At 48.5% G+C, this 25,154-nt stretch overlaps 1 protein-coding gene across 1 annotated transcript in view; it reads left to right on the forward strand.

Annotated features, from left to right (window-relative positions):
- The window catches only part of AHRR (aryl hydrocarbon receptor repressor), a gene marked incomplete at both ends in the record, with an annotated part of 65,716 nt that overhangs the window by 29,687 nt on the left and 10,875 nt on the right, over positions 1–25,154 (forward strand). Inside the window, 4 exons of the mRNA XM_080678757.1 lie at positions 16,080–16,169; positions 21,202–21,331; positions 22,671–22,804; positions 24,777–24,976. Of these exons, the coding sequence (XP_080534883.1) occupies positions 16,080–16,169; positions 21,202–21,331; positions 22,671–22,804; positions 24,777–24,976 (554 nt within the window). The remainder of the gene's footprint in view (positions 1–16,079; positions 16,170–21,201; positions 21,332–22,670; positions 22,805–24,776; positions 24,977–25,154) is intronic.

Genomic DNA, 25,154 nt, shown 5'->3' on the forward strand with positions numbered 1-25,154 from the left:
TCCCACATTCAGTTCATCTGTTAGGTGATGGCTGAAGGGCAGAAATGGTGAACTGCTGGTGCCATTTAAGCTGGGTCCAGTAGCCCTTCTCTGAACGCTGGCAGCAGCTTCGCTCCAGGCGCTTCTTCTGCCCCCCAACCTGCTCCGTGGCAACCAGAACAGGCAGACCCTGAAAGGAGACCCGGGCCCTGCTCCCTGCCTGACGCCCAGGAATGACCCAGTGGTTCCTGCGGCTCCTCCCCAGGGAGGGGCAGCCTTGCAAGGGACGATAGATGGTCCCCTGAGCTCGGCCCTCCCACAAAGACAGGTGGCTGACCAGCCTGGAAAGGCCTCACTGACCAGAGCGGCGCTGGGCCACCTGGGAACCGCGTGTGTGAAGTGGGGACACCAGGTGAGGCCCCACCCTCAGGCTCACTCAGCCCCTCAACCCTCCTCCTCTGACCCCAGCTCTTCAGCCCATCTTCCCTCAATGCTTTTCTGGGTCCCTCTGGGAGCTTCCCTGAGCAGTCTCAAAAGTTCGATGTTCAGCTGTCTAACTGGTGTGACCACCATGGTCCCCACAGGAACCACATGGCCCCCTAGGATCCCATGGCCCGTGCCCCCCGCAAGATCTCTGCCCTGTTAAAGGGTTTGGGTGTGCTCTCATGAGGATCAATGAGCTTATAAATTATTTCCTTTTTAAAAAACAAAAATATGTGAGGAAGTACATTCTTGCTGTCTAGTTTGCCGGGTCCGTGGGTGTTTTGGGGACTCCCGTCCTAGAGTGAGTGTGGGTTTCATTTCAGGTCTGTCTGGAGCAGAGCGTGGGTCCAGCCTCAGAGTGTGTGTGTGTGGGGGGATGTCACGCTCTCGGTGGAGGAAATACTTCCATACTTCATTATTTATCAGGTTTTTAGGAAGCAAATTCTTAAATATTCTTTTTCCTTAAAAAACTTCGGTCAGCGCTAGTAAAATTGGAGCTGGAAATGTGGCAGTTTGGATTTTATTCCTGGCAAAGATAATTGGCATTACATTTTTATTATTCATGTTCAAAGTTAAGATAATAAAATGTTAATCATAAAATCTTTTAAAAAGTTTTGTTCTGAGCTATAAATACAGGAGCTTATGCACAAAGTGCCCAGCCTCCCTGGTGGAGCTCAGGGGACAATTTCACATATGTTCACACATATCCTCACCATCAACCCTCATCCTGCTTCTCTGCTGGGTTTGGGGAGAGCAGCACCCCAGAGGCTGTCTTGTGCACCGCCCCTCTCCCTGCTCCCCCCCGTGGTTCTTTTCTGGGGGCTCGGTCTTCCCTGGAGGCCTCAGGGCCTCTGACTGAGGCTGAAGCCCAGGAGCTAAGGACCAGGCCTGACTCTTGAGTCCCCACAAGCTCCCTCAGGGTCTGGGAAGGAGGGGAAGGCAGAGCTCAGCCCCATTAGCTGCCACTGATTTTCTGAGTTCTCCCCAGCGTGTGTGGATGTTTTTGGAGCTACCCTCCTGGGTAGGACTTTTCCAAGGAAGAGGTCCCCAGGCTGAGGCGTTGGGTCCACTGCCCATCTGCTCAGGGAACTGCAGGCTGTCCTGGTGCCCATCCTGCCCGCTGACTACCCGCCAGGTCGGAATAGTGCTCTCCCCGCTGCATTTGAGAGCATGAGATCTAAATGTTCTTGAAGCCTCATTCATTCTGCCGCCTCTTGTTTATTGTTCTCTGTGACCCACAGGAAGTTTCTGGAAGCTTCCTTTGGTTGCAGTCAGGGAGGTTATGTGGTGAGTGTCCTCTTTCACCTGGTGATTCTCAAACTCTGGGTGAGAGATTCTTTATGAAGTTTAAAAGCATTCCCAAACAGAGCAAAGAGAGCAGATTAAGCAACAATAACAAGAAAATCCCAGCTTTTATTTCTAATCTTCAATCTCTTGAAGACAGACCAGAAAAAAAGGAGTGGTTTATGGCAGGGCATTAATTCATAAAAAATTCATAAAAAATTTAGAGCTGGCGCAGACTTTAGAGTGCCTGTGGTCTAATGTCTGTTATTTCAAGATGAAGAAACCAGGATTTGCAGCTGTTAGGGGCTGGTCCAGAGTCCCCGTTGAGGCTGGGGCTGGAGCTGGACTCGGACCCGTGTTTCTTTGTCTGAGTTTAGTGGCTCTTGGGTCCAGTAGCTCCAAGCCCTTAGCTCCCATGGGAAGCCAGGAGAGACAGACAGACCGACAGACAGAGCTGCCACCTAGTGAGCACTTTGGCACAGGCGCTGCGTATGGCCTGGGGGTGGGAGCTTGGTAGGAAGAGGAAACCAGAAGCGGATGTGGTGGGATAGAGGGTCCTGGACACACACACACACACACACATTAGGTGTTAATAGAGCAACGCTGTGAGCTTTGAGCATGGGTCAGAGTGCCTCAGTTTTTATTTCCACTTGTAAGGTGGGCTGCAAGGCCATGTGTTTAGTGCGGAAATGATAACATGTTCGCAGGAACTGTGAACTTGGGCCTGGGGGGTGGGGTCAGGATGATGCTATGACTGCTTGACTCTGGCTGGAGTTCAAGCGCATTGTGGCTACATTATACATTTTCTAAAATTTTTATTTTTAATTGAATTTATTGTGGTTTTAGTGGTGAATAAAATAGGTATCAAGTGTACAATTCCTATATAGTCATTGTGTATTCACCATCCCAAGTCTAGTTTCCTTCCATCACCATTTATCCCCCCTTTGCACTCTTCTACCTCCCCCTTTCCCTCTGGTAATCACCATATTGTTCTCTGTGTCTATGAGGTTGTTGTTGTTTTTTAAAAATTTAATCCCTTTTCCTGTTTCACCCAGCCCCACACTCCCCAGCTCCTCTCCCCGCAGACCCTCTCCCCTCCAACAGCTGTCAGTCTGTTCTCTGTATCTCTGAGTCTGTTTCTGTTTTGTTCATTAGATTCCACATACAAGTGAAATCATATGGTTCTTGTCTTTCTCTGACTGGCTTATTTCACTTAGCATAATACTCTCTAGGTCCAGCCATGGTGTCGGGAAAGGTAAGATTTCCTTCTTTTTCATGGCTCAGTAGCAGTCCATTGTATAAAAGTACCACAGCTTTTTTATCCACTCATCTACTGATGGACACTTAGGTTGCTTCCAGATCTTGACTATTGTAAATAGCACTGCAATGAACAGAGGGGTGCATATATTCTTCTGAATCAGTGTTTTGGATTTCTTTGGATATATTTTCAGAAGTGGAATCACTGGGTTATAAGGCAGTTCCATTTTTATTTTTTTTTGAGAAGCTCCATACTGTTTTCCACAGTGGCTGCACCAATCTGCATTCCCACCAGCAGTGCATGAGGGTTCCCTTTTCTCCACATCCTCACCAACACTTGTCATTTGTGGATTTATTGATAATGATAGCCATTTTGACAGGTGTGAGGTGATATCTCATTGTGGTTTTAATTTGCATTTATCTGATCATTAGTGACATTGAGCATCTTATCATATATCTATTGGCCATCTGTATGTCCTCTTTAGAGAAGTGTCTATTCAGGTCCTTAACCCATTTTTTAAATTGGATTATTTGCTTTTTTTGGTATTGAGTTGTTTAAGTTCTTTATACATTTTGGATATTATGTATTATTGGTGAATATATCCTTCCACTCAGTCTTTAATCTTTCAACCTTAAGAATGATAGTAGCTTATGTTTGTTTTATTGTGTTGTGGGTTTTTTTTTTGTAGCTCTCTTATATCAGATTAAGAAATTTCCCTCTATTTTCTGAGAAATAGAGGGAAATTTCTTATTATGAATGAATGTTAACTTTTGTCAAAGGCGTTTTCTGCATCTATCGAGATGATCATGGTATTTCTTCTGTTAATATTGTAAATTTCATTGACTGATTTTCACATATTGAGCCCACCTTGCATGCTCAAGATAAATCTTATTGCTGGATTACATTTGCTTATATTTTGTGGGAATACTTTTATGTTCATGAGAAATATTTTTGTAGTTTTCTTTCTTGTAATGTTTTTGTCTGGTTTTGATATGGTAATGCAGGCTTCAAATTAGTTGAGAGTATTCCCTTCTCTTCTGTTTTCTGGAAGAGATTGTGTAGAATTGGTATTATTTCTTCCTGAAATGTTTGATGGAATTCATCAGTGAAAACAACTAGTCTTGTTTTCTTTGTTAGAAGATTTTTGTAAATATAAATTCAACTTCTTTAATAGATATAGGACTGTTCAGGCTATCTATTCTAGTGTGAATTTCAGTAGTTAGGGTCTTTCAGAGAATTGGTGCATTTCACCTATTTTATTGAATTTGCAGATACAGAGTTAGTTGTCCATGGTTTTCCCATATTGTTCTTGTAATGCCTATAGTTTCTATAGTGGTATCTCCTCTTTTATTCCATTGATAATATGTATCTTCTTTAAATTTTTCTTAATCAGTTAGATTAGAGGTTTACCAGTTTTTATTTTTTTCAAAGACAAAAGTATTGGTTTCATTGATGGTTGCTATGGACTGAATAATTATATCCCCCCCCCCACAAAAAAAAATTCATATGTGGAGATCTAATCCTCAATGTGATGGTGTTTAGGTGTGGGGCCTTTGGAAGGTGATTAGGTAATGAGGATGGAGCTCTCATCAATGGGATTAGTACCCATATAGAAGAGGCCCCAGAGAGATCTCTTCCCCTTCTGCCATGTGATGTTACAGCAAAAAAGACAGTCATTGATAAATCAGGAAGTGGGCCCTCACTAGACACTGTCATTGGTGAGGTATTCTGTAAACCTCAGTTACATCCAGTTGGTTGATAATGTTCTAATCTTGTATATCCTTGTTGATTTTCTATCTAGTCTCAACCTTAAAGACAAGGGTTAACCTTTTCCAGTATAATTGTAGATTTTTAAACTTCTCTCAGTTCTATCAGGTTTTGCTTTATGCAGTTTGAAGTTGTGTTGGAGGGTGCATACTCATTTAGGTTTATGTTGTCTTCATGAATTGACTCTTCTGTTATTATCATTATGTAAAATGATTCTTTATTATTGATAATTTTCCTTGTTCTAAAGTCTAGTTTACCTGATACTAATATAGCCACTCTGCATTTCTTTTTACTAATGTTTGCTTGGCATATTTTACTTCATCTTCTTACTTTTAATCCATTTATGTTATATTTAAAGTGCATTTCTTTTTCTTTTTTTAAACATGCATCTTATTATTTATTTAGATGTTAAATTCTTGCACTGGATTTTTATAGGTTGGTGAATACTGACAAGTTATTTCTCTCACAGAACTATAACCACACATTCCCCGACGGTATAAATATATGGTTGAACTAACATTAATACACATCACCATTTTATCAATTACATAATAAAACAAATGATCATGTATTCAAATATTAAGTTACACAGCTCAAAGGCATCAGATTAAGAAAATATTAAATGTCTGCTCAATTCATTAGCAGAAACCCACTTTTTTTTTTTTTTTTTTGCAAGAGAGGGTGGGTCCTAGCCAGTTTGGCTCAGTGGATAGAGCATCAGTCTGCAAACTGAAGGGTCCCAGGTTTGATTCTGGTCAAGGGCACATGCCCAGGTTGCAGGCTCAATCCCCAGTTGGGGACATGCAGAAGGCAGTCAATCAATAATTCTCTCTCATCATTGATGTGTCTATCTTTTTCTCCCTCTCCTTTACTCTCTGAAATTAAAAAAAAAAAAATATATATATATATATATATATATATATATATATATATATATATATTTAAAAAGAGAGGGTGGGAAGAGGGAAAAAAACACACACTTCAAACAAAAGAAGTTGGTAAACAACTTCAGAAAGTCTGAAAAAAGTAAGAATTTTATGATTAAGAATTGTTTTTAGCTACAATATCAGAGATCTCTATCTTTAAAAAATATTTACTAAATTAAAGAGCGTATTCTGTGTTCTGCACAAAACAAATGCCAAATTTTACTAAAAATACTTACTAGCCCCCTCCCATTCTTTTCTCAGGCCCTTCCTGTAAGTTGCACCCCACGTGCAAACCTTAAAATTAATGTGATGCTTTCTGTCTGGAGACATTAAAGACATGCGCTTCTGTACAATGTAGATTTTCATAAGGGAGGCTTTTCCCTAACAGCACAAGGTGAGATTTATAGAAAGACAAGACTTGGTATAAAAATTTTTTAGAAGTTGAGCAAACCTTTTGTATACTTGTATGAATGTGAGAGATGTGAACATAGGGGGAGCAGGCAAACATAGGCCCTATTTTCTGTGTTTGAAATGACGTAAGGGATAAACCACATAAGGTCCAGAGTGTTCAGAGTTCCTGGGATTGTTAGCTCTGTATGAAACTAAAAATACACAAGTATTGTGCTGGGTATTTGGGCATCTAATCTTTCTAAAGCTCTTATAGCTAGTGTATTGATAAGATTCTGGCACTTGAAATAGATTTAAACACATACCTCAATACTTAATGATTTCAGGAAAAGTTCATTGGTACAAATGATAAGCACATTTTAAATGCAGTAAGTATCTTTTGCTAAGTGTCAAAATAAGTTGATCGTAACCCACATATAGAGGTTGCTATTCTATCGAGCTTGTGGCCTGGGAAAACAGCTTTTCAATAATCCTAAGGAAGCTTCATTAGACTTCTTCATCAAGCCGACATGTTGGCTAACATGAATGACAAACAAGGTCCTGTCTCCAGTTCCACTTCCAAGGCCATGGCATTGGGCACCCGTTTTACTGAATGCAACGGTTGTTTCTGCGGCCATTGGAGTCTTTGAAACGCAGCCACAGGTTAGGACGATTCTTCTCCACTGAGTGGTTCCATGGGTTGCTCAGTGTCACATCCTATGGAAGGGCAGAGCAGGGATTGGCCCCCACTGCCCCCTCTGTGGGACTCTGCAGGGCCCTGGGCTGAGAATGCCCTGCCCGAGGCGGCCCAGTGCGGGGCTGTTGGCAGGGCCAGGGGCCGTCCCACTGTCAGCAGAGATGAGGATCTCGAGTGGAGTGACCCTCCCAGCCCTGCAGAGCACTCCCAGAGCTTCAGTGTCAAACCTCAAAGCCAAAGCGCCAGGGGAACTGGACTGGGGCAGCTTCTGTCAGGCCTGCGATGCAGTCCCCGAGGCCTCCAGTTCCTGCTCAGACTGAACCGGGAAGGTGGCTGGGTGCCTGGCTGCCAGTTCTCAGGACTAAACCCATATTGTAGAGGATTTTCTCCGAGCATCTCACACAGAAGAGGAAACAGAACCCAGTTAGAAACCCATGGACAACAGGACTGCATAATGACATCCAGAATGGAAGGCTGGATGGCGACCCATGGACAAGGGTCCTGGGGACACCGCTGGGCAGGACACTCCCCAGGAATCAAGGTCCATGCAGGCAGCTGGGCCTGGGTGCTGCAGTCCTGGCTCTTCAGGGAAACCAGCCATCACATAAAGTTTGATGACGATGCTGATGAGGGTCCTGGGGGGCCCAGGTGGGGGTGGTGAAGGCTGAGAGGTGGGGGTGAGGGGGTGAGTGGGCACTTGGGTATGAGCGGGACTTGTCAGTAGATCAGGCTGAAGGTGCACATTTTCAAGGGAAAAGCTGTGAATTCAGGCAGTGTTCATGACCGTTTCATAGTTTCACAGAAAGTCCTTGAAAACCAAAGAGAAATAGCCATGGAGGTCACTGGGAACAGTGGTGAGCGGGCCCTGGATCCTGGACCCTGGACCCTGAACTCATGTGTTCAAAGAGCATTGAAGAGATTAAAGTCAAAACACAACCAACACAGGGGGACTGAGAGACCATCTGAGCATGTGGACATGGTGGCCCCTGGTCAGTTAAAAACATAACCGGGAAGCAGTTAGCCACCAGGAGGTTGGGGTCTCTGGGTATGACACAGTGGGATGGCCGATTCCCGGTCAAGGGCACATACCTAGGTTGCAGGTTTGATCCCTGGCCTGGTTGCATGCATGCGGGAGGCAACCAATAGATGTGTCTCTCTCACGTTGATGTTTCTCTCTCTCTCTTCTACTTCTATTCCTTCCCTCCCTTCTACTCTTTCTAAAAATCAATGGAAAAAATATCCTCAGGTGAGGATTAATTTAAAAAAAGATGTCATTAAGCTCTTCAGAGAAAACTGAAGGTCAACAAAATGAAAACAGGTTTCTGTAAAAGGGAATATTCAGAGACTTCTTTTAAAAAAGAGATCAACAATTAAAAGCATGAGAGCAAAACTTGGAAATATGTAGGAGGGTCAGAAATTAAAGTTGAGCCTGGCCAGTGTGGCTCAGTGGTTGAGCATCAACCTGTGAACCAGGAGGTCCATGGTTCGATTCCCAGTCAGGGCACATGCCCGGAATGTAGGCTCGATCCCCAGTGTGGGGCGTGTGGGAGGCAGCCGATCAATGATTCTCTCTCATTATTGATGTTTCTATTTCCCTCTCCCTCCCTCTCTGAAATCAATAAAATAATATTTTTTAAAAAAGAAAGAAATTAAATTTTGAAGGGATCTTTCTAAGATTAAAAGAAAAGTAGGAAAGAAGAGGAGAAGAAAGTCAGGCAGACTGCCAGACCCCACAAGACCTGAGTAAACTGTTCCAGAAAGATCAGAGGGAAGGAAATGGGCAAGGAAGCAACCAGAAGGCTTCCCAGAACCGAGGACCGAGTTTCCGGCCCAGAGGTCCCACTGGGTGACTAGCACAATGGCTGAAAGGACGAGGGTGTTTGCCTTTGTGAAATTCTCACCTGGGACAATGGGAAACCCTCTGTGCTCCCATAGAGGAGCAGGTTCAGGACACGTGCATGGGACGCTGGAGGCTGGACCGCCAGGAGGACATGCCTACAAAGCGCTGGGGGGAGTGCTTTCTCACCTGGGTCGCACATATACCTGTTCCTTTGTCGGAGAGGAGGTGGCGTCAGGACAGCTTCAGACATTCGGGGCTCAAAGGTTTCCCCTCTTCCGCAGAGCCTCTCAGGAGGAGGGTCTCTCCACCAGAACCAGGGTGACGAGGAGGGGAGGAGGGGGCAGGCTTCCAGGAGATGGTGGACAGGACACCTACAGAGGGAAGGCTTTACTCCACCCGGGAAGATTTGGGGGCAAGTCAGGAACCGTGTACATAAGGCAATACACAGGCATTTGTTAACTCCAGGCCCAAAGATTGTTGAGGGACAGTGATGTGTTCAAGGTGCATCCGCCTGGCTCAGCCGAGAAGTGTCTGTGATAACACAAACACTGCCCGTCGCTTTAAGCAAAATTATGACACAGCTAAATTAGGACGGGGAGGGGAAGCGAGCGTGTGAGCATGTATCGTGGACAGGTACACGTGGCAGCAAGCCAACTGTGATGTCTGAACCCTGGGAAATGGAGAGCAAGCTGTTATGTAAGCCGGCAGCTCAGCGAGCTGAGGTCTGCCCCACCACCGCAGGGCAGGAGCTTCAAGCCACAGCTCCAAGGAGCGGAAGCTGCGGGGTGGGGTCAGGCACGGACTGCTAATTTCCACAGGCGTGGGGTGCCCCATGCCTCTTTTTTTTGCCCCAGGCATCTTAAAGCTTACACATTTGACTTTAACCCTTTTGTTCCAGTAAATTTACATTTTATCAGATATAAGATTGTCTACAGCTTTCTCTGGGTTCCTTGCGGCTTGATACATCTTTTGCATTCTTTTCAGCTTTTCTTCTCCGTTTAAGCCCGCCTCTTGCAGAGGAACATGAGGCACCCTTCCCCCAAACGTTCTTCCAGGGATTATTTTAACCTATTTGTACTTCTTGTAATCACTCTTATTTGTGGGCTAATTTCTGTCATCGTATTTCCTATTTCCCATTTACTATACTTTCATTACTTTCCTTTTTTCTCTCTAGCTCTCCATTTATAGATTGAACTTTCATATGCTTTTGTTCTTTTGGGGTTGTCTTTAGCATAAGCCCTTTTCATGTTGGTTTTACCTGATTTATTAGACTTATCAGTGTTGGCAGTTCCCCAACAAGACTTGCACCCCTACATGCTTGGGTCTTCTGGTTCCCTGCCCCTCACCACCCCCCACACTTGCACATTGATTTGGTCTAGAAGTTGAATCCTGGATGGCACAGATTCTTGACTTTGTCCCTAGCTTTTTAAAAGACTCCTCTTTAAAGTTTACTGGGATTTGCTCACCATCCTTGTCATGCCTTGCAGCCCGGATGTGTTTCTCTTCGAGTGATTCCCCCAAAGTGTTATCCTTGTGGGTCTGGGTGTGAAATCTTCCTTGGTCTCCCTCCCCGCAGCTCCACCCCCCCCCCCCCCCCGCCCCGTGCTGGAATGTTGTTGTACCTTCACATCTGGATAATAATTGGGCTGAATATACAATTTTAGGTTCAAAGTTTTTATCCTTCGACATTGAAAAATATTGTCGTGTGTTTTGCAGTGTCCTTGTGGCTGCCGGTGTGGAGAAGCCTGAGGGGTTCAATCCCCATTCTTTCTTGCCATCTCTCGCAACTTTGAGATTCTTTCTTTGGCTTTGATGTTCTTAAATTTCTTTGTTTTAAAGAAGATTTTCTATTGATTTTTAGAGAGAGAGGGAGAGAGAAACATCGATATGATCGGCTGCTTCCTGCACGCCCCCCACTGGGGATCGAGCCTCCAACATGGGCATGGGCCTTGACTGGGAATTGAACCAGCAACGCTTTGTTGCACAGGACGAGCCACACTAGCCAGGGCAGATATTCTTAAATTTCACTGTGTCCTTTGCCTGTGTCACCGGTGTGGTGCTCTGCGCTCTGTCCCTCTGAGCTGTTCGGTCATTCATACAACCTTGTCCCCTCTGCGTCATTGTTTCAGCTACTGGAGCTGCAGCTGTCCAGGTGCTGGTCCTTCTACGCCATCCTCCCCTGACCGGCTTCTCTTATATTCTGTCTGGCCTCCCCCACTTCCTCCCAGGCTGCCTCAGCGGGTGGTAGACTCATCAGTCCAAACCCTCAGCTGTATTTCCCTTTGCACCATTTTCATTCCTAGTATTTCCAGTTGATTTGTTGGTACCATGTTTTGTTCTTGTTTCATTTTGCTGGTAGCTTTTCTTACCTCCTCACGTATCTGTATCTGAATCGTGCTCTTTGGCGTCTGCTCTGTGCTGCCCACGTGCTGGGCATCTCCCGGGCTCCTGTGTGCTCTGTTCCTGCAGGTGTCTGACACCAGCTCCTCTGATTAGTGTGTGTGTTAGCTGAGGGTCAAGGGTCAGAGAGGAGAGGAGGGAAGGTGCTGGGTGGCGGTTTGCCTCCCCTTTAGAAAGGGGCACAGTAGGAGGACACCCTGGTCTGGGGTTTGCAGCAGAAGAGGAGGAGAGGTGGGTACCTGGAGGGCAGCTCAGCTCTGCACCTCCAGCCCTGCCCTGTGGTCCCACCAGGCAGAGACTGTCCCCAGACAACGGAGAGGGGCAGCAGCGTAACATAGAATGGATTTCTCCCACCTGTTCTCTGCCTCCCCAAAGCCCCTGCAAGCTGCAACCTCCAGTCTCCTCCTCACCCAGCCCAGGCCACCATGGGCGACTGGGAGGAGCCGGGGCCCACCTGCCCGTCTTTGTGGCCCTCTCACCCTCAGACAGTTGAATCCTTCAGGAACTGCTCTCAAGCGCTGTGGCTGCTTCATGGCAGGGAGTCAAGCCTGAGTGTACTGTTTGTGGGATCTATAAACAGCCAGTGATTCCGCTCCCCAAGCAGGAACGCCGCTCGCACGCACTCTGGCTGGCCGAGGAGAGGCCCAGCGAGTGATCTGGCTCCAGGAGGCCGAGCCAGCTGCCTGACACCCGCGGGTTGGTGCCCGCTTGCTCGCTGGCTCGCGTGACTAGCAGGGCTTGGCCTTGTGTTGTTGCTCGGTGACCTTGGCAACGGCTCTCAGGGGACTTCTCTGCTCCCCGCTGCCCTTTATTCCGGAGGAGCAACAAGGGGCTGTGAGAATTGTTCCTTTTCCCTCTTTTTTTCCTCTTCCATGACCTTGACAAATCCATCTCTGAAATGCTTGCTTTTTTTTTTTTTTTTTGCCACAGGACTGGAAGAGATCAGGATATTCAAGGGATTGGCCAAAGGAAGTCCTGGCTTTCTCAAAAGGGGCTGAGGGTGGCAACAGTGTCAGTGGCCAAGCCGGCCTGGAAGCCTGGGCACCTCAGAACCTATCTGTGAAGTGGCAGGTGCACGTTGCGTGACGTTCAGTAATTGAATGTAGATGTGATTATTTTCCCCCTTTTAAAAAGCGCAGCCTTAAGCTTGGGGCCAAATCCCTTTTTCCACTTGGAAAAGTGATCTCATTTTCCATGTACCATGTTTAAAAAAACACACACAAAAAAACTCTTGTAGGATTAAAAAGAGAGAGAGAAAACAAACAAACGCTCGCGATGCATATTTGAAGGATGGTCCCACATGTGTAAAAGTATTTGGCGCGAGGACTCTGGACCAGAAAGTCAGTCTGATATTGAATCCATATGACTCGGCAAACAGCATTTTATGGTCTTTCATCTTTTTTTAAATTTCTGCTTTGTGAGTTAAAATTAAGGTTGTTTTGGTTGTGACTAATCTCATAAAATCTTTTTTAAGAAGGCATTTTATATGCTCAAGCCTTGAGCATTTCTTTGCTCTTTGAACTATTATTAGTAGGACATCAGTACGCTGCAACCTCAGCATTGGGAGAAGCTGTGGGGGAACCGGTGCCAAGCCCGGGTGCCCACTTCCTCCACCCTGGCTGCTCCCCAAGTTGCTGGGCTTGGAGGATGGGGCTGCCCAGAACCTGCAGGTGGCTGCACCCCTTCAGCTTGTCCAAGAGATGGACTTGAGGTCCCTCGAGGTCACTGTTGTCCAGCACTCATGTGTGACTGGACTCTGACCACTGCCCTTTTAGCATATGTTCCCTGGACCACACAGCCCGCTGATTACATCAGGTTTTCACTTTTTAGCGATTTGCTCTGATAGCAAATAGTTGCTCTGAGAGTCTATTAGAATTGACACCTTATCTTCCAACAACTTCTCAGTGGACCCCAGCATTTTCCCACCCTACCTCTGCCCAGATCCTGGGGATGGGGTTGCAGGGGACTGATGGAGTCAGTGTCAGATGGGCAGCCTGCAGGGTCCCCTATCCTGGGATGTTGTTCCTGGCTCCTGATCAGGTATGAGCCGCTGTGGTGACAGCACTTCATCCACTGAGCACCTGTGAGAGCCAGGCATTGAGCTTTCCTGGTTTGTCTGAGTGTGTCCCTGTCACCACCTGGGAAGTGGATGGTGCCAGCCCTGTTCTCCCTGCTGAGGCCTTGAACCCACATCCTCCATCACTACCAGCCCCAGAGCCTCAGCTGTGCCCAGGGCCTGCCGAGCACATGGTGGGAACGATGTATGCACGAATTCCCATCAAGTCCAGGTGAGCGGGAGCGCCGGGGTTTCTGAGATGAAGCACGTTGAAGCCATCGCAGGATGGCCGTGAAATGCAGGCTGCGTGCCAGGGCACCATCTGTTCTTTTAAAAAGATTTCCAGCTCTGCGAGGTGGCAGTGCATTTAAGCCTCCTAATGAACCTCTTTGATCCCAGGCAGAGTGGCAGGGAAGAGCAAAGTGTTGAAATGAATGTCATTCTTACCTCAGATACCTTGCATCTTGAAAATGCACTCACTATCTTACTGGTACCCCCATCGTCACAGCAGCATCATTCACAGTAGCCAGAAGTGGAAGCAACCCAAGTATCCATCGATGGGTGAATGGAGAAGCCCAATGTGGTCCATCCATGCACTGGAATACTACTACTCAGCTCTAAAAAAGGAAGGAAATTCTTATATACGCTACATGGACCTTGAGGACATTATGCTGAGTGAGATAAGCTGGTCCGAAAAGGACACATCCTGTATGAATGTGAGACCCCTAGAGTTGTCCAATTCATAGAGACAGAAAGTAGGAGGCCAGGTGCCAGGGCTGGGAAAAGGGAACAGGGAGTTAGTGTTTAATGGGCACAGAGTCTCAGTTTGAGACGATGGAAAAGTTCTGGAGATGGTGGGTATGGCTGCACAACAATGTGAATACTAGTATGCTTGATGCCAACATATGGTTAAAGTGATGAGTTTTATGTTATGTATATCGTACCACAATTTAAGAAATTTAGTTTTAAAAGCTGTCATAAAAATATGCATGGCCTTGGCTGGGTTGATGGTCTGAGGGACACAGAAATCTGGTCATAGTGGGTCCCATCGTGGTCACAGGTGCTAACGGTAAAGGCACTTAGGGACAACCTCCGGGCTGGGGCAAATGGAAGAGACGGTCTTATTTTTAGGTAAAATGTCTCTGAAGTGGCCCAGGACACAGTTGTGGGGAACATCCACACTCGATGATTGCCAGGCAGGTGAGGTGAGCTTTGAGCCCAGGACTGATCTGTTTAGGAGAACACCCACATAATGCAGCTTTTGCACCCTCCACTCAGCCCGCTTCATGTCCCAGAGTCTGACCCAAATGCCAGGGTAAGAGCTGTGTCCTGTCTGCACTCATCAGACCAAGCAATTCAGGTCTTTTTGTTAAATGGTATGAACAAGTGAATCTCAATGTTTCGTAGGTTTTCCCCTAAGAAATACTGTGTGTCTGAGAACAGAGGCCTTGGGGAGACTGTGGCACATTCACAAACTCCGGAATAACCCCGTAGGACAAGGCCCCGGCAGACACTGCACATCCCACTCTACTCAGAGATGATAGGACAGTGGGACCAGGCACTTCTCCGTGGAGCCGCACAGAAATTGAAATGACAAATGGCACAGTCTGTTTAGTTCCCGGAGACACTGTGGCGGACACCTATGTTGCACGGGTCAGCTTCCCATTCTTTAGAAGCACATCGGGGTCCAGGGATGGGTTGCTGATAATGGGCTTCGGGATGATTTGTGGTCATCGTCTCTGGCTGGACCATTGAAAGTGGCCACCGCAGCTGCAGTGCCGCGTGAGCTGGGATTTCTTGTTCAGAAAACTCAGCACAGGGTCTAAATCAGGTGAGGCCCGGAATGGAGACAGAGACAGAGGCAGGGGGGCCTGCCGGAGACGGCACGGTGGCTCGGGCAGCCCTGGAGCAGACACAGGCAGGGGGCCCGGGGGACGCTGCGAGTCAGGCGTGGGTCCCGGCCCCCCACGGTGCTGTCCAGCCTGACTCCTGCAGTGGACGGCACTGCGCGAGTCGGGCACAGGTCCTGGCCCCGCGGGGTGCCTCCTTGCATGGTGGGAGGTGGGGCACCTCCTCACATGATTTCAGTCGCGCACTGGGCCTCTAGTATTTAAATAATTTAAGCCTGAATATGCTAACAGCCATTAAATAAATGACATAGTACTAAAATCTACCCATTTTCACTAATCATCTCCCCAGAATACACCTAAACTGGATGATGTAAGAGGTGAGATGAACCAAACTCTCAAGGAACACATGAACCCCATCTTAAATAAGTGGGTCCAGAAAAATGAAAGCAGGGGGAGGGGACACATGTCTGATGATTATGTGTACTTGACCCCCAAATTAGAGAAGCTTACAGTCTGGCTTTTCCTTAAATATGGAATGCATTTACAAAAAACTCCCCAGTGAAATGAATCAATTCATAGCATATAAAGTTACGATCAGATATGTTTACCCCATGTGTGCCAGTGATTCTTCATCGGGAAATCTATCCCTGTAAGTCACCACATTAATAGACTAACAAAAATGTATGTGGTTATTTCAGTAGATACAGAAATAGCACTTGATGGAGTTCAACACTTTTTCATGATAAAACCCTTTAGAAAAACCAGAACACAGTAAAGAAGAAGGTGAACGCGTGAGGAAGTCACACGGGTGAAACGAAAGGCTTATGTTTAGTTTCAGGTACTGATGGTGTGTCATCTTGTCCTGATGGTGTTTACTTTTTATAAAGTAAATTTGTAATCATCTCAAGAACAGGAACCCAAGTCTTGAGCCTCTAAAACCATGACCAAGTGCCCATGTCATCTGCTAACTAGGGACCTGTTGCAAAATGGTCATAAATAAATGGACAGTAAGCATTTCTGGGGATTATGAATGCGGACTGCAAAGCAGGGGAGAAAAGGTTGAAAACTCAACCAAAACGATGCTTGTACTTTTTCATTTCGAGTGATTGCATGAATGCATCTAGAGGCCAACTGGATTTTTGTTTCTTCCAGTCTCTGGACGGCTTTGCTCTGGTGGTGAGCGCGGAAGGGGTGATATTTTATGCATCAGCAACGATCGCGGACTACCTGGGCTTCCACCAGGTGAGCAAACCCTCTCTGACCTGTGATAGGTCCTGTTACCTGTAAATGCTCATTGTCTTCAAGGTTTAAACATCTCCAAAATCATGCTTTCCTTATCACAGGGATTTTATCAGTTAAGCATTTGTCTGGGGCTCAGTCATGGCAAGAGGTGTGACTGTGTCCAGGGTATCCCGAATCTAAACAGCAGCAATGGTGCTGACTGTGGCACAGCCCTCACATTCGTCATGCTCTGGTGAGTCCTTGCCAGCAGCATCGATCGATGCCTTAAACACCAGGACAAAGTGTGTTCTGGAAAAGCCCTCTTGGATGTGCAGATAATCCACTTGGGATGTTGCCGCAGACCAGCCAGGGAGGTTTCCGGACATTAAGGCCAAGAGCTGCGGCCGAGGCCCATCAAATGCTGGGACCCAGAAGGGCAGCTCCTCTAAGAAAAGGTGCAATGAGAAGTCCCACCCAAAACCCAGGAAAGGAAAAGGACACTTCTCTGCGTGGCAAGGGCACTGGCATCTGGACACTCCTGAGAGGCGTCCCCACACCAGCCCCGCTAGAGGGGAGGCTGCCTGCACTCAGCAGTGTGTGACCATACACCATGTCCATATCCTGAGATGAGTCTCTCATTCCTAGGACAATACAAGCACCAGGCATGGCCAGCTTAGCCCTGGTGCCCTCCCTGTCCACTTTCCCCTCCTGTACATCACAGAAGCTCTGGGGTGCCTCATTTACACAGTGCTGCTCACCCCTACGTGGCCAGTAGATTCGTGGGCATGGCTGGGGTTAATGGCTCCCTCGCTGGTGGACAGGGCAAGAATGTGGACACGACTCGAATTCAGCCCCCAGTGGTGAAGTTTTAATGGACTTCCCTCAATTGCTTGTGCAGGGCTGAGTCTAGAGAGATGCGTTTGGTTTGCCTTTTCGTGCTGTCCCAAGAGTTGCCCGGTGAATTCTTCAGCCGTTATTCGGAGGTCTTAGCGCAATGTTGGCTCGGTGATCAAGGCAGGGGTCCTGTAGAGCAGCCTTGTTCCAGGTCTGAACTTGTCATTGGACCTTTGTTTTATGGGAGCTTGGTTATTTCCCTCCAAGAGTTATAAGTAAAAAAAAAAAGTTTTGCCTTTTATTATAAGGAAATTGTTTCCAAATGCCATTAAATCAGGCATTGACTCTAATTTATGCAAAATATTTCATAAAAATCCGAGAACAGCTTTGTGCTATTGTGAGCTCCTTGTGCAAAATGATTTACAAAGTCAGGAGCCAGATTCTTCCTATAACAGCCTGAGCCCACTGTCTATCTCAGGTCCAGTACTTTTTGTGGTGAATACATAGGTTTAGGCATATATTTCAGTGGCCATATTTTGATTGAAGAAGTTGTCTTTCCTCGCACAGGGCAGCAGTGGAGAGGCTGTCCCTGTGTGAGCCAGGGCGCCTGAGGAGCGTGTTGATTTTGCACGAAAAAGTAAAGACGATAACTGCTGGCATGAGGATTTTGTTCAAGTAATGCTTTTATTCTCAACTCCATAACGGTGGTTTAGAGCTAAAATAACGGCTGCTTTTACTTGATCAAGGCCATGTTTTTGTCTATTTGAATAATTGTTATATTATTCTCTGCCTTCCTCGCATTTTTCCCACCATTTACTTTTCTTGACCTCACTTCCTAGGAATCAAGCTCTAGGAGATTAAGAAAGAAGAGGGTGGTCAGACGTGCCACACTAATTATTACAATACAGATCCTTGTTTCCTCAAACGGAAAAAAATTCACATTTAATGCCTTCAAATTGGCCTTTGTCAGGAATGCCTTTTCCGGCTTTATCATGCCCTCCTCCAAGTTCATCTGTCCCCTGTTTTGGTTGAGCCGCAGACTCATACCTTGCATGTTAATTCCACACATTCCTTTCGTTAATAACTACGGTATGACGATGACAAACGGCACCCAGAGAGACCTGTGGGTGGCCCACTGCCTTCCGGGTTCTGTAAGGCTTGGAGTCACTGACTAAAACTCACGAGGGAATAATGTGAACCACAGTGAGAACCATGACTGCTCAGTGCTCAGAGGTCAGCATACTCTTCCTTAAACAAAGCCATCGAGGGGGAAATGCCATCTATCTGCAACAGGATGGAAAAACACCCAATTCTCAGTAAGGACTCAAGAATATAAAACAATCTTTAAAGAAATTAAAGAAGATCCAGATAAATTAAGGGCTAGGCCATATTTATGAGTTGGAGGATCCAATCTGTATATATATAAAAGGCTAAGTGACCAACCGTCCATCCATCTGACCATCTGACCGACTGAGCGGCCAGTACATATGACGCACACTGGCAATTTAAAAATAAACGTTGACTCGCGCATGCGCGATACATATAAAGCTCTCGCTGGTTCCAATTGCACTCGTGTGTTTCGATCTGTCGTTGTAGATCGTGAATTTGGTTGACACCTCTATTATAGAGAAAGGGCAAATAGCAATATTAAAATATTTCTTCTAATTAATTTCCTTTCAATGTGCACAAATCCATGCACCGGGCCACTCGTATTATCATAAAGATGTCAGATCAAGTTATAGAATTAATGACATTACCACAAAAACTGAGCAGCTTTTCTGGAAATTGGTGAGCTAATTGGAGGTACAGAAAGCTAAGGTGATCCGAGCAGGTTAAGGGAGTGGGAGGGACTTTGGAGGACTTATGATCCTGGACACAAAACTTCCTACAAAACTCAGCAGTTAAGATAGTATGGCCTCAGTGAGGGGACAGACAAATGGACCCACAGGGGAACTGGCAGTCAGGGCAGACGGGTGTGCACACATGATAAAGGCGGTCCTGCCGATGCTGAGGAAATGGTCAATAAATGGAGCTGGGTGAACCGGATCTACCAGCAGGAAAACGAATCTTGATTCTTGCCTCACACCATACACAATACATATTAGGTGGATGGTAGAAGTTTCTAGGAGATAACAGAGCAGAAGTAGGAGATCTATGAGGAAAGATTCCTTAGGACAAAACCCCTTCCCTGAGGGAAGATTGATGAATTCAACTGTGTTAGATCCATTAAGAGAGCAGGAAGGCAGGCCAGAGAGTGGAGATGTTTGCAATGGAACACGCCCAACAAAGTCCTTGTGACCAGAACAGACAGAGAACGCTAACAAGTCAGCACCATGGAAAATGGAGAAAAAGACGCAAATGGGCAACACGCACGCACACACATGACACGTGTACACATACACTCACATCTAAAGACCAATAAATCTGTGAGATGCTCAATTTCCTTAGATTTCATGATGTGCAAATTAAAACCACACTAAGAAATCATGACACATTTGCCACAGAGGCTCAAACGAGAAGGGCTGAAGTGCTGAATGTCGGCAAGAATAGAAAGCAACTGGGCTTTTGCACTCGCCACAACGAGGGTGTGACTTGTGCACTCACTTTGGAAAGCTGTTTGGCATCATCTCCTGAAGCTGAACTTTGGCTACCATGCCTGAGTAATTCCACTCCTGGGTGTGCTCTCAGAGACGCGGCCGTGTCACGCCAACGGGCCCAGACAGGGAACAGCCCAAATGTCCGTCAGCAGGAGAGGGGATTAGCCAGAGGTGGGGTACCCGTACAGCAAACTCACAACAATGGGGATGAAAACTGCCATACGCACACACGTGGGTGAATGGACAGGCACCAAGGAGCATAGCACACAGCGCTCCACTTACGTGCAGGCCAGCGTGCCCGCCCCCGGGAAGGAGAGCGGGAGAGGCCCACGAGGCGCTGTGCGTGTCCTGCTTGCTGATTGGGTGGTGGTTACACGGGGAACTCCGCACGCTGTATACTTATGATATGGGTACTTTCCAGCCTAAGTGTTGTACTGGAATCACAAAAGTGTATTAGGAAAACATCCCTGTGAGTAGTGCACTTGCCATCATAGAGCCCCAGGTAAGGTGAGAACCATCAGGGGAGCTGGAAGCCACCAGGTAAGACAAGAACCTTCGGGTGAGGTCGGAGCTGCCAGGTGAGGTGCGAGCCAGCAGGTCTGAAGCTGGAGGGAAAGCCTGGTGCGTCCCCTTACACCGGGAGCTGGTCTCTGCCTGTTGGTCTCACATTCATATCCAGAGCCCCTGACCCTGGACAACACTGACCAAGGGCAGCACTACTTCTGACCTCTGTGTCCACTTCTCTCTGTGAAAACAGTCTGTTTGGACTGTGGGGTGCACAGAGATTGGGGTCCAACTTCACATTCCTGCTCTGCCTCCCTGAGGGTGTCTTATTTGACATTCGGGGCATCCCAGCCAGCCTTCACCAGAGTTACAGGTAGGAGAAGTCGTGGGAGATGTGTACAGGCCCTCGCCATTTATCAACAGACTCTGAGGATGTTTTTACCGACAATAGCCACAGTCTTCATGGCCCATGGTTGTGGCCTCTGTGCCCCAGACGGTGGCTTCCCAATGTGGACCTGGGGCTGCAAGGGTTGGCCTCTGTGCCGAGCAAAGGGAGGACAGAGGACCAGAGAGAGGGCTATGGACGGTGCGTCCATGGGGCATCCTGGAATGGCGTGGGAGTGGCCTGGAGGTGCCAGGAAGAAGGAAGTCATTGGCCAGGAGGCACTGGTACTCCTACCTCACCCCCAGGGGTGATTTCCTAATAAACTTTTGGCTGCAAAGTGCCCAAATCATACAGCGTGATGAGTTCCCTGAGTCCCTGAAGGCCGGAACCAATTTAGAAAAGTTGGTATCTTGGTACTAGAAGGCATTTGGTCTGAGCCTCGCTCTGTCTGTGAAGTCACCGCCTGGCAGGTGGGTGGAGATTGGGGGGCTCGGTGTTCCAGGTGGCATGGCCGGTCCTCCCAGGGAGGGAATGGCCTCGAGGCCACACTCCAATCTTTCCTGTGGATTTTCTCTTCACAGATAGGGCTTGCCCTAGAGAGTTGGATGAGGTGTTGTGAGGTAGTCAGCACTAGGGACCATGTGTAACTCCCTGGGGTAAGGCTGGGGTAACTGTTCACTGGGGACCGTGTGTAACTCCCTGGGGTAAGGCGGGGTAACTTGCGATGTTTCAGACGGACGTGATGCACCAGAACATTTATGACTACATCCACGTGGACGACCGCCAGGACTTCTGCCGGCAGCTCCACTGGGCCATGGACCCTCCCCAGGTGGTGTGTGGGCAGCCCCTGCGCTCGGAGACAGGTGGGTCTCACCGAGAGGAGCCCGGCTTGTCAACACGTGGACTGCCCGGCAAACTGTCACCCGACCTGCATCTCCTTCCCTTCACATGAGTGCAGCGTCCCCCTCTTCCAGAGACCTCCTCCCGCATTCCTCTTGCCCCTCCAGAAGGCCCACAGGGCTCTCGGGCTCCTGATCCTGATGGCTGATGGCGTCTCTGTGCTCTGCCAGGGCCCGGGAACCCCTCCCCAAAAAGCTGTGGTGCTTGTCTTCCCCCAGGGATGCAGTCTTCCAGGAAATTCCTTTGGCCCCATTCGATTTACCTTAAAAAAGAAAGCCCCCAAAGATTGTTGTCTGCTCACAGATGTGCCCCTTGCGGGCAGGACCCCCTCCTGGCAAAGCCCCACCAGACCCAGACCGAGGCCCCTGCCCACTCAGGACACGCTTGGCAGGCGTCCAGCTCCTGCGGAGGCGGCAGGGCAGACTGGCGCGCAGGGGAAGCACACTATGCACGAGGAGACAGGGTGCCTCCCCCTGGGGCCCAGCACGGGGGCGTGAGTCCCAGTTCTCTCACATGTCTCCCCAGAACTTGTAAGCGATTCAAGAAAAGTTTCCAACACAGCCTCACACAACAGCACAATTTCCTCATAAAGCTGAGTGAAGAAAGCAAACCCAGGTACTGACACGCAAGCCCATCTTATCAAGCTCAAAAGGGACAGACTAAACAACTGGTGTGTCACACGTGCAGTCGTACTGAAGTGACTTGTTTCGTTTTCCTAATCCTCACTAGAGCATTTGTTTTTATTGATTTTTTTTTGTATTGTGGATGAGTTTTTTGGCCTTTTATTATATAGGTTTTTATTGGGGTGACATTGGTCTACATGAACATATAGGTTACATGTGTGGATTAATTTACAAAATCTGTATATAGGACCATATGCCCACCACCCAAAGTCAAATCTCCTGTCACTGAGAGAGGAAGGGGTAGGGAGAGAGAAACATCGATTGGTAGCCCCAACTGGGGATCAGACCCACAGCCTAGGCCTGTGCCCTGACTGGGAATCAAACCCGCAACCTGTTGGTGTATGGGATGACGCTCCAACCAACCGAGCCACCCAACAAGGGCTGGAGTGACGTTTTTAAAGGCCAAGGACTGTGAGCACATTTGTGGGAACAGCTGTCACTATGGGGTCTTGGGGACAGGGGATGGGCGGGAGCACAAGGGACGTGTGAATTGCGCCCTATAGGGTGGGCGTGTTACATGGTGATAGCTGGCTGTTGCATGCACAGCCTTGCTTATCAGCGTGTTTTTTCCATTTCCCTGCCTTCGGACTCTCACCCCCGCCTGCGCCCACCTGGGCAGGAGAGGATATCATCCTGGGGAGGCTGCTCCGGGCCCAGGAGGGGGCCGCCGGCCCCACGGAGTACTCGGCCTTCCTGACGCGCTGCTTCGTCTGCCGCGTGCGCTGCCTGCTGGACAGCACCTCGGGCTTCCTGGTGAGTGAGCAGTGGGGGCTCCAGTGATGTTCAAGTGCCCTGTGTCCTGTGGCGGAAGGAACGGAGGGGGAAGTGAGGGGCTGGGGGGTGACCTGCATGTGGCTCTCAGCAGGACTGAGTGATGACAGGTGGGTGAACGAGAATGAACCTGAGACACCAGAGGACATGACTCAGCTGACGTGTTAAAACTCTGCAGTAGGTCTTACACTGTACTGGGTTTTAATTTAGGTTTAGTTGTACCTTTATTTCAAATTCATTTGCAAAGATTTTCCCAGTACACCTGACAAGCACCCGAGACCACGTTCCTGCCAGGCCTTTGGGTTTAAGCTCTTCTCTTGCAGATAGATACTGTGCTCCCACTTCTCATGTTTGACCATTTCCTCTTCCAGCTTCTCCCTGAAGGGATGAAGGGAAGGAGGAGATGTCCTCTGGGGGGCACAACAGAGCAGAGCGCCCAGCCCGTGCCAGCCTCTGTCCACCTCCCAGACTGTGTTCCAGAGCCTCTGTCGCTTCCCCTCCCCAGCCTAGTCCCCACACTCTCCTCGGGGTCACAGCCTCCCTAGAGGCCCAGCACCCCCATCCTTGGGCAGCAATTCAACACCAGACCCTCTGACCCCAGGGCCTTTCACCATCAGTGCTGCAGGGCAGGGCCCTGGGGGGAGGGGGCAGGGCTCAGGGGCTCAGTCTCCAGCCCTGCCTAGGTGTGTGCACTGCTGCCTCCGACCACTGTACACCCTCCCAGCCCCACCTGGTCCCGTGCCCAAGAGGAGTTGTCTCCCCTTCCTGGACTTTGGGCCCCTACCTGGAGTCTGTGTCCCCACCTGGACTATGAGCCCCTCGAGGGTCCATCTCCACACCTGGGCTGTGGCCCTGGGAGGCACGAACTCCTGGAGTTCGGTGTTTGGTGTTTGGCAAAGCCCCAGAGTATTGGGCCAGGGCTGGGCTGGAGATTTCTAGCTGGTGCTCAGCGTGCATGTAGGAAGGGAAGACGGACAGAGGACGGTGGTGTGTCTGCGAATCATCCTCTAAGTGGCTCTGGAAGAGGGAGCCGTCCCTGCATACCAGCCCTCGGGCGCCGCCTACCAGCTGGCCGCATCAGTGCCTGTCTCACTGACCTTGTTTTGCTCCAGCTTTTCCAGCTCAGAGCCCTTTGAGCCACTGTACACCCCACCCCCCCATCCCAGTCCCAGACCTTCGGGAAATGCACACAAAAACCATCCCACATCAGAGCTGCCCCATGGCCCTGGGCTGAGGGCCAGACCCCCTCAGGACTCGAGACCCTCGACATTACTCACTCGGGCGCCCAGCCCAGGTCATGTAGGCAGGGCTCAGTGCAGAGGCCGAGACCGACCAGCCTGTAGCCGCAGTTTCATAAACTTTTACCTGTTGGTTGGTTGCTTTGTTTCTGCATTAACAATTGTCTTAATAAAAACATTATTTGTGCATAATACAAATTCAGTCACTTCAGAACAGTAGAGAATGAAACAAATGTTCCTCCTTTGCATTTACCTGCTTCTCCAGATGCCACGGCCCATATACATGTCCCTCCTGGGGTGTTTCCCCAGTTTCTGGCTCCCCTCCCCCAAAACCCCTCCTTCTGAGTACCACCCTGACCACTGAGGAAGCAGAGCCGCTGCTGGGTCTGGGAGACCATCCACTCAGGTCCCTGTGTCCTTCACACTCACGTGTGAGGGTTGGTTTGCACACCCATACACCCATGAGTGCACACACGAGCACATGCTTGTCAGTTAAAGGAGATTACAGAGACTCCAGAGCACCTGGGAATTACTCGGAGGCCTTGGGGCAGTTCCTGTCCACGGAGGCCAAGCAGGGAGGAATGCTGGTGCCTGCCTCCTCAGTGACTGAGGATAAGGCTCTTGTCGGTGTTCCGATCCCTGAGAACGTCATTTCCACCTCCTTTGACCATGTCGCTAATCGCTCTGTGAACATGTTTCTGTCCTTAAAACATCAGACGATGCAGTTTCAAGGAAAACTCAAATTCCTGTTTGGCCAGAAGAGGAAGGCGCCGTCAGGAACAGTCCTGTCCCCTCGGCTCTCGCTGTTCTGCGTCGTGGTGCCCGTGCTCCTGCCTTCGGTGGCCGAGATGAAAATGAAGGGTGCGTTTCTGCGGGCGAAGCATAGGCCAGACGGCTCGACCGCGATGGACACGAAGTGAGTAAGCCCCTCGGCAGCCACGCTCACCGTCCTGGTGCTTAAAGCGGAGCGCCTGACACGGAGCACTTTCTACATTTTCTTCGTCTTCGGAAAGCGAGAAAGAGAGAGAAATGTGGTGTTTTTTTAAGCTAGCACATTATGGGAGCAACCATTCGCAAAACAGAAATGCTTTTGT

The sequence above is a fragment of the Plecotus auritus genome (assembly GCF_963455305.1).
Source record: "Plecotus auritus genome assembly, chromosome: 7".
Taxonomy (NCBI): Eukaryota; Metazoa; Chordata; class Mammalia; order Chiroptera; family Vespertilionidae; genus Plecotus; species Plecotus auritus.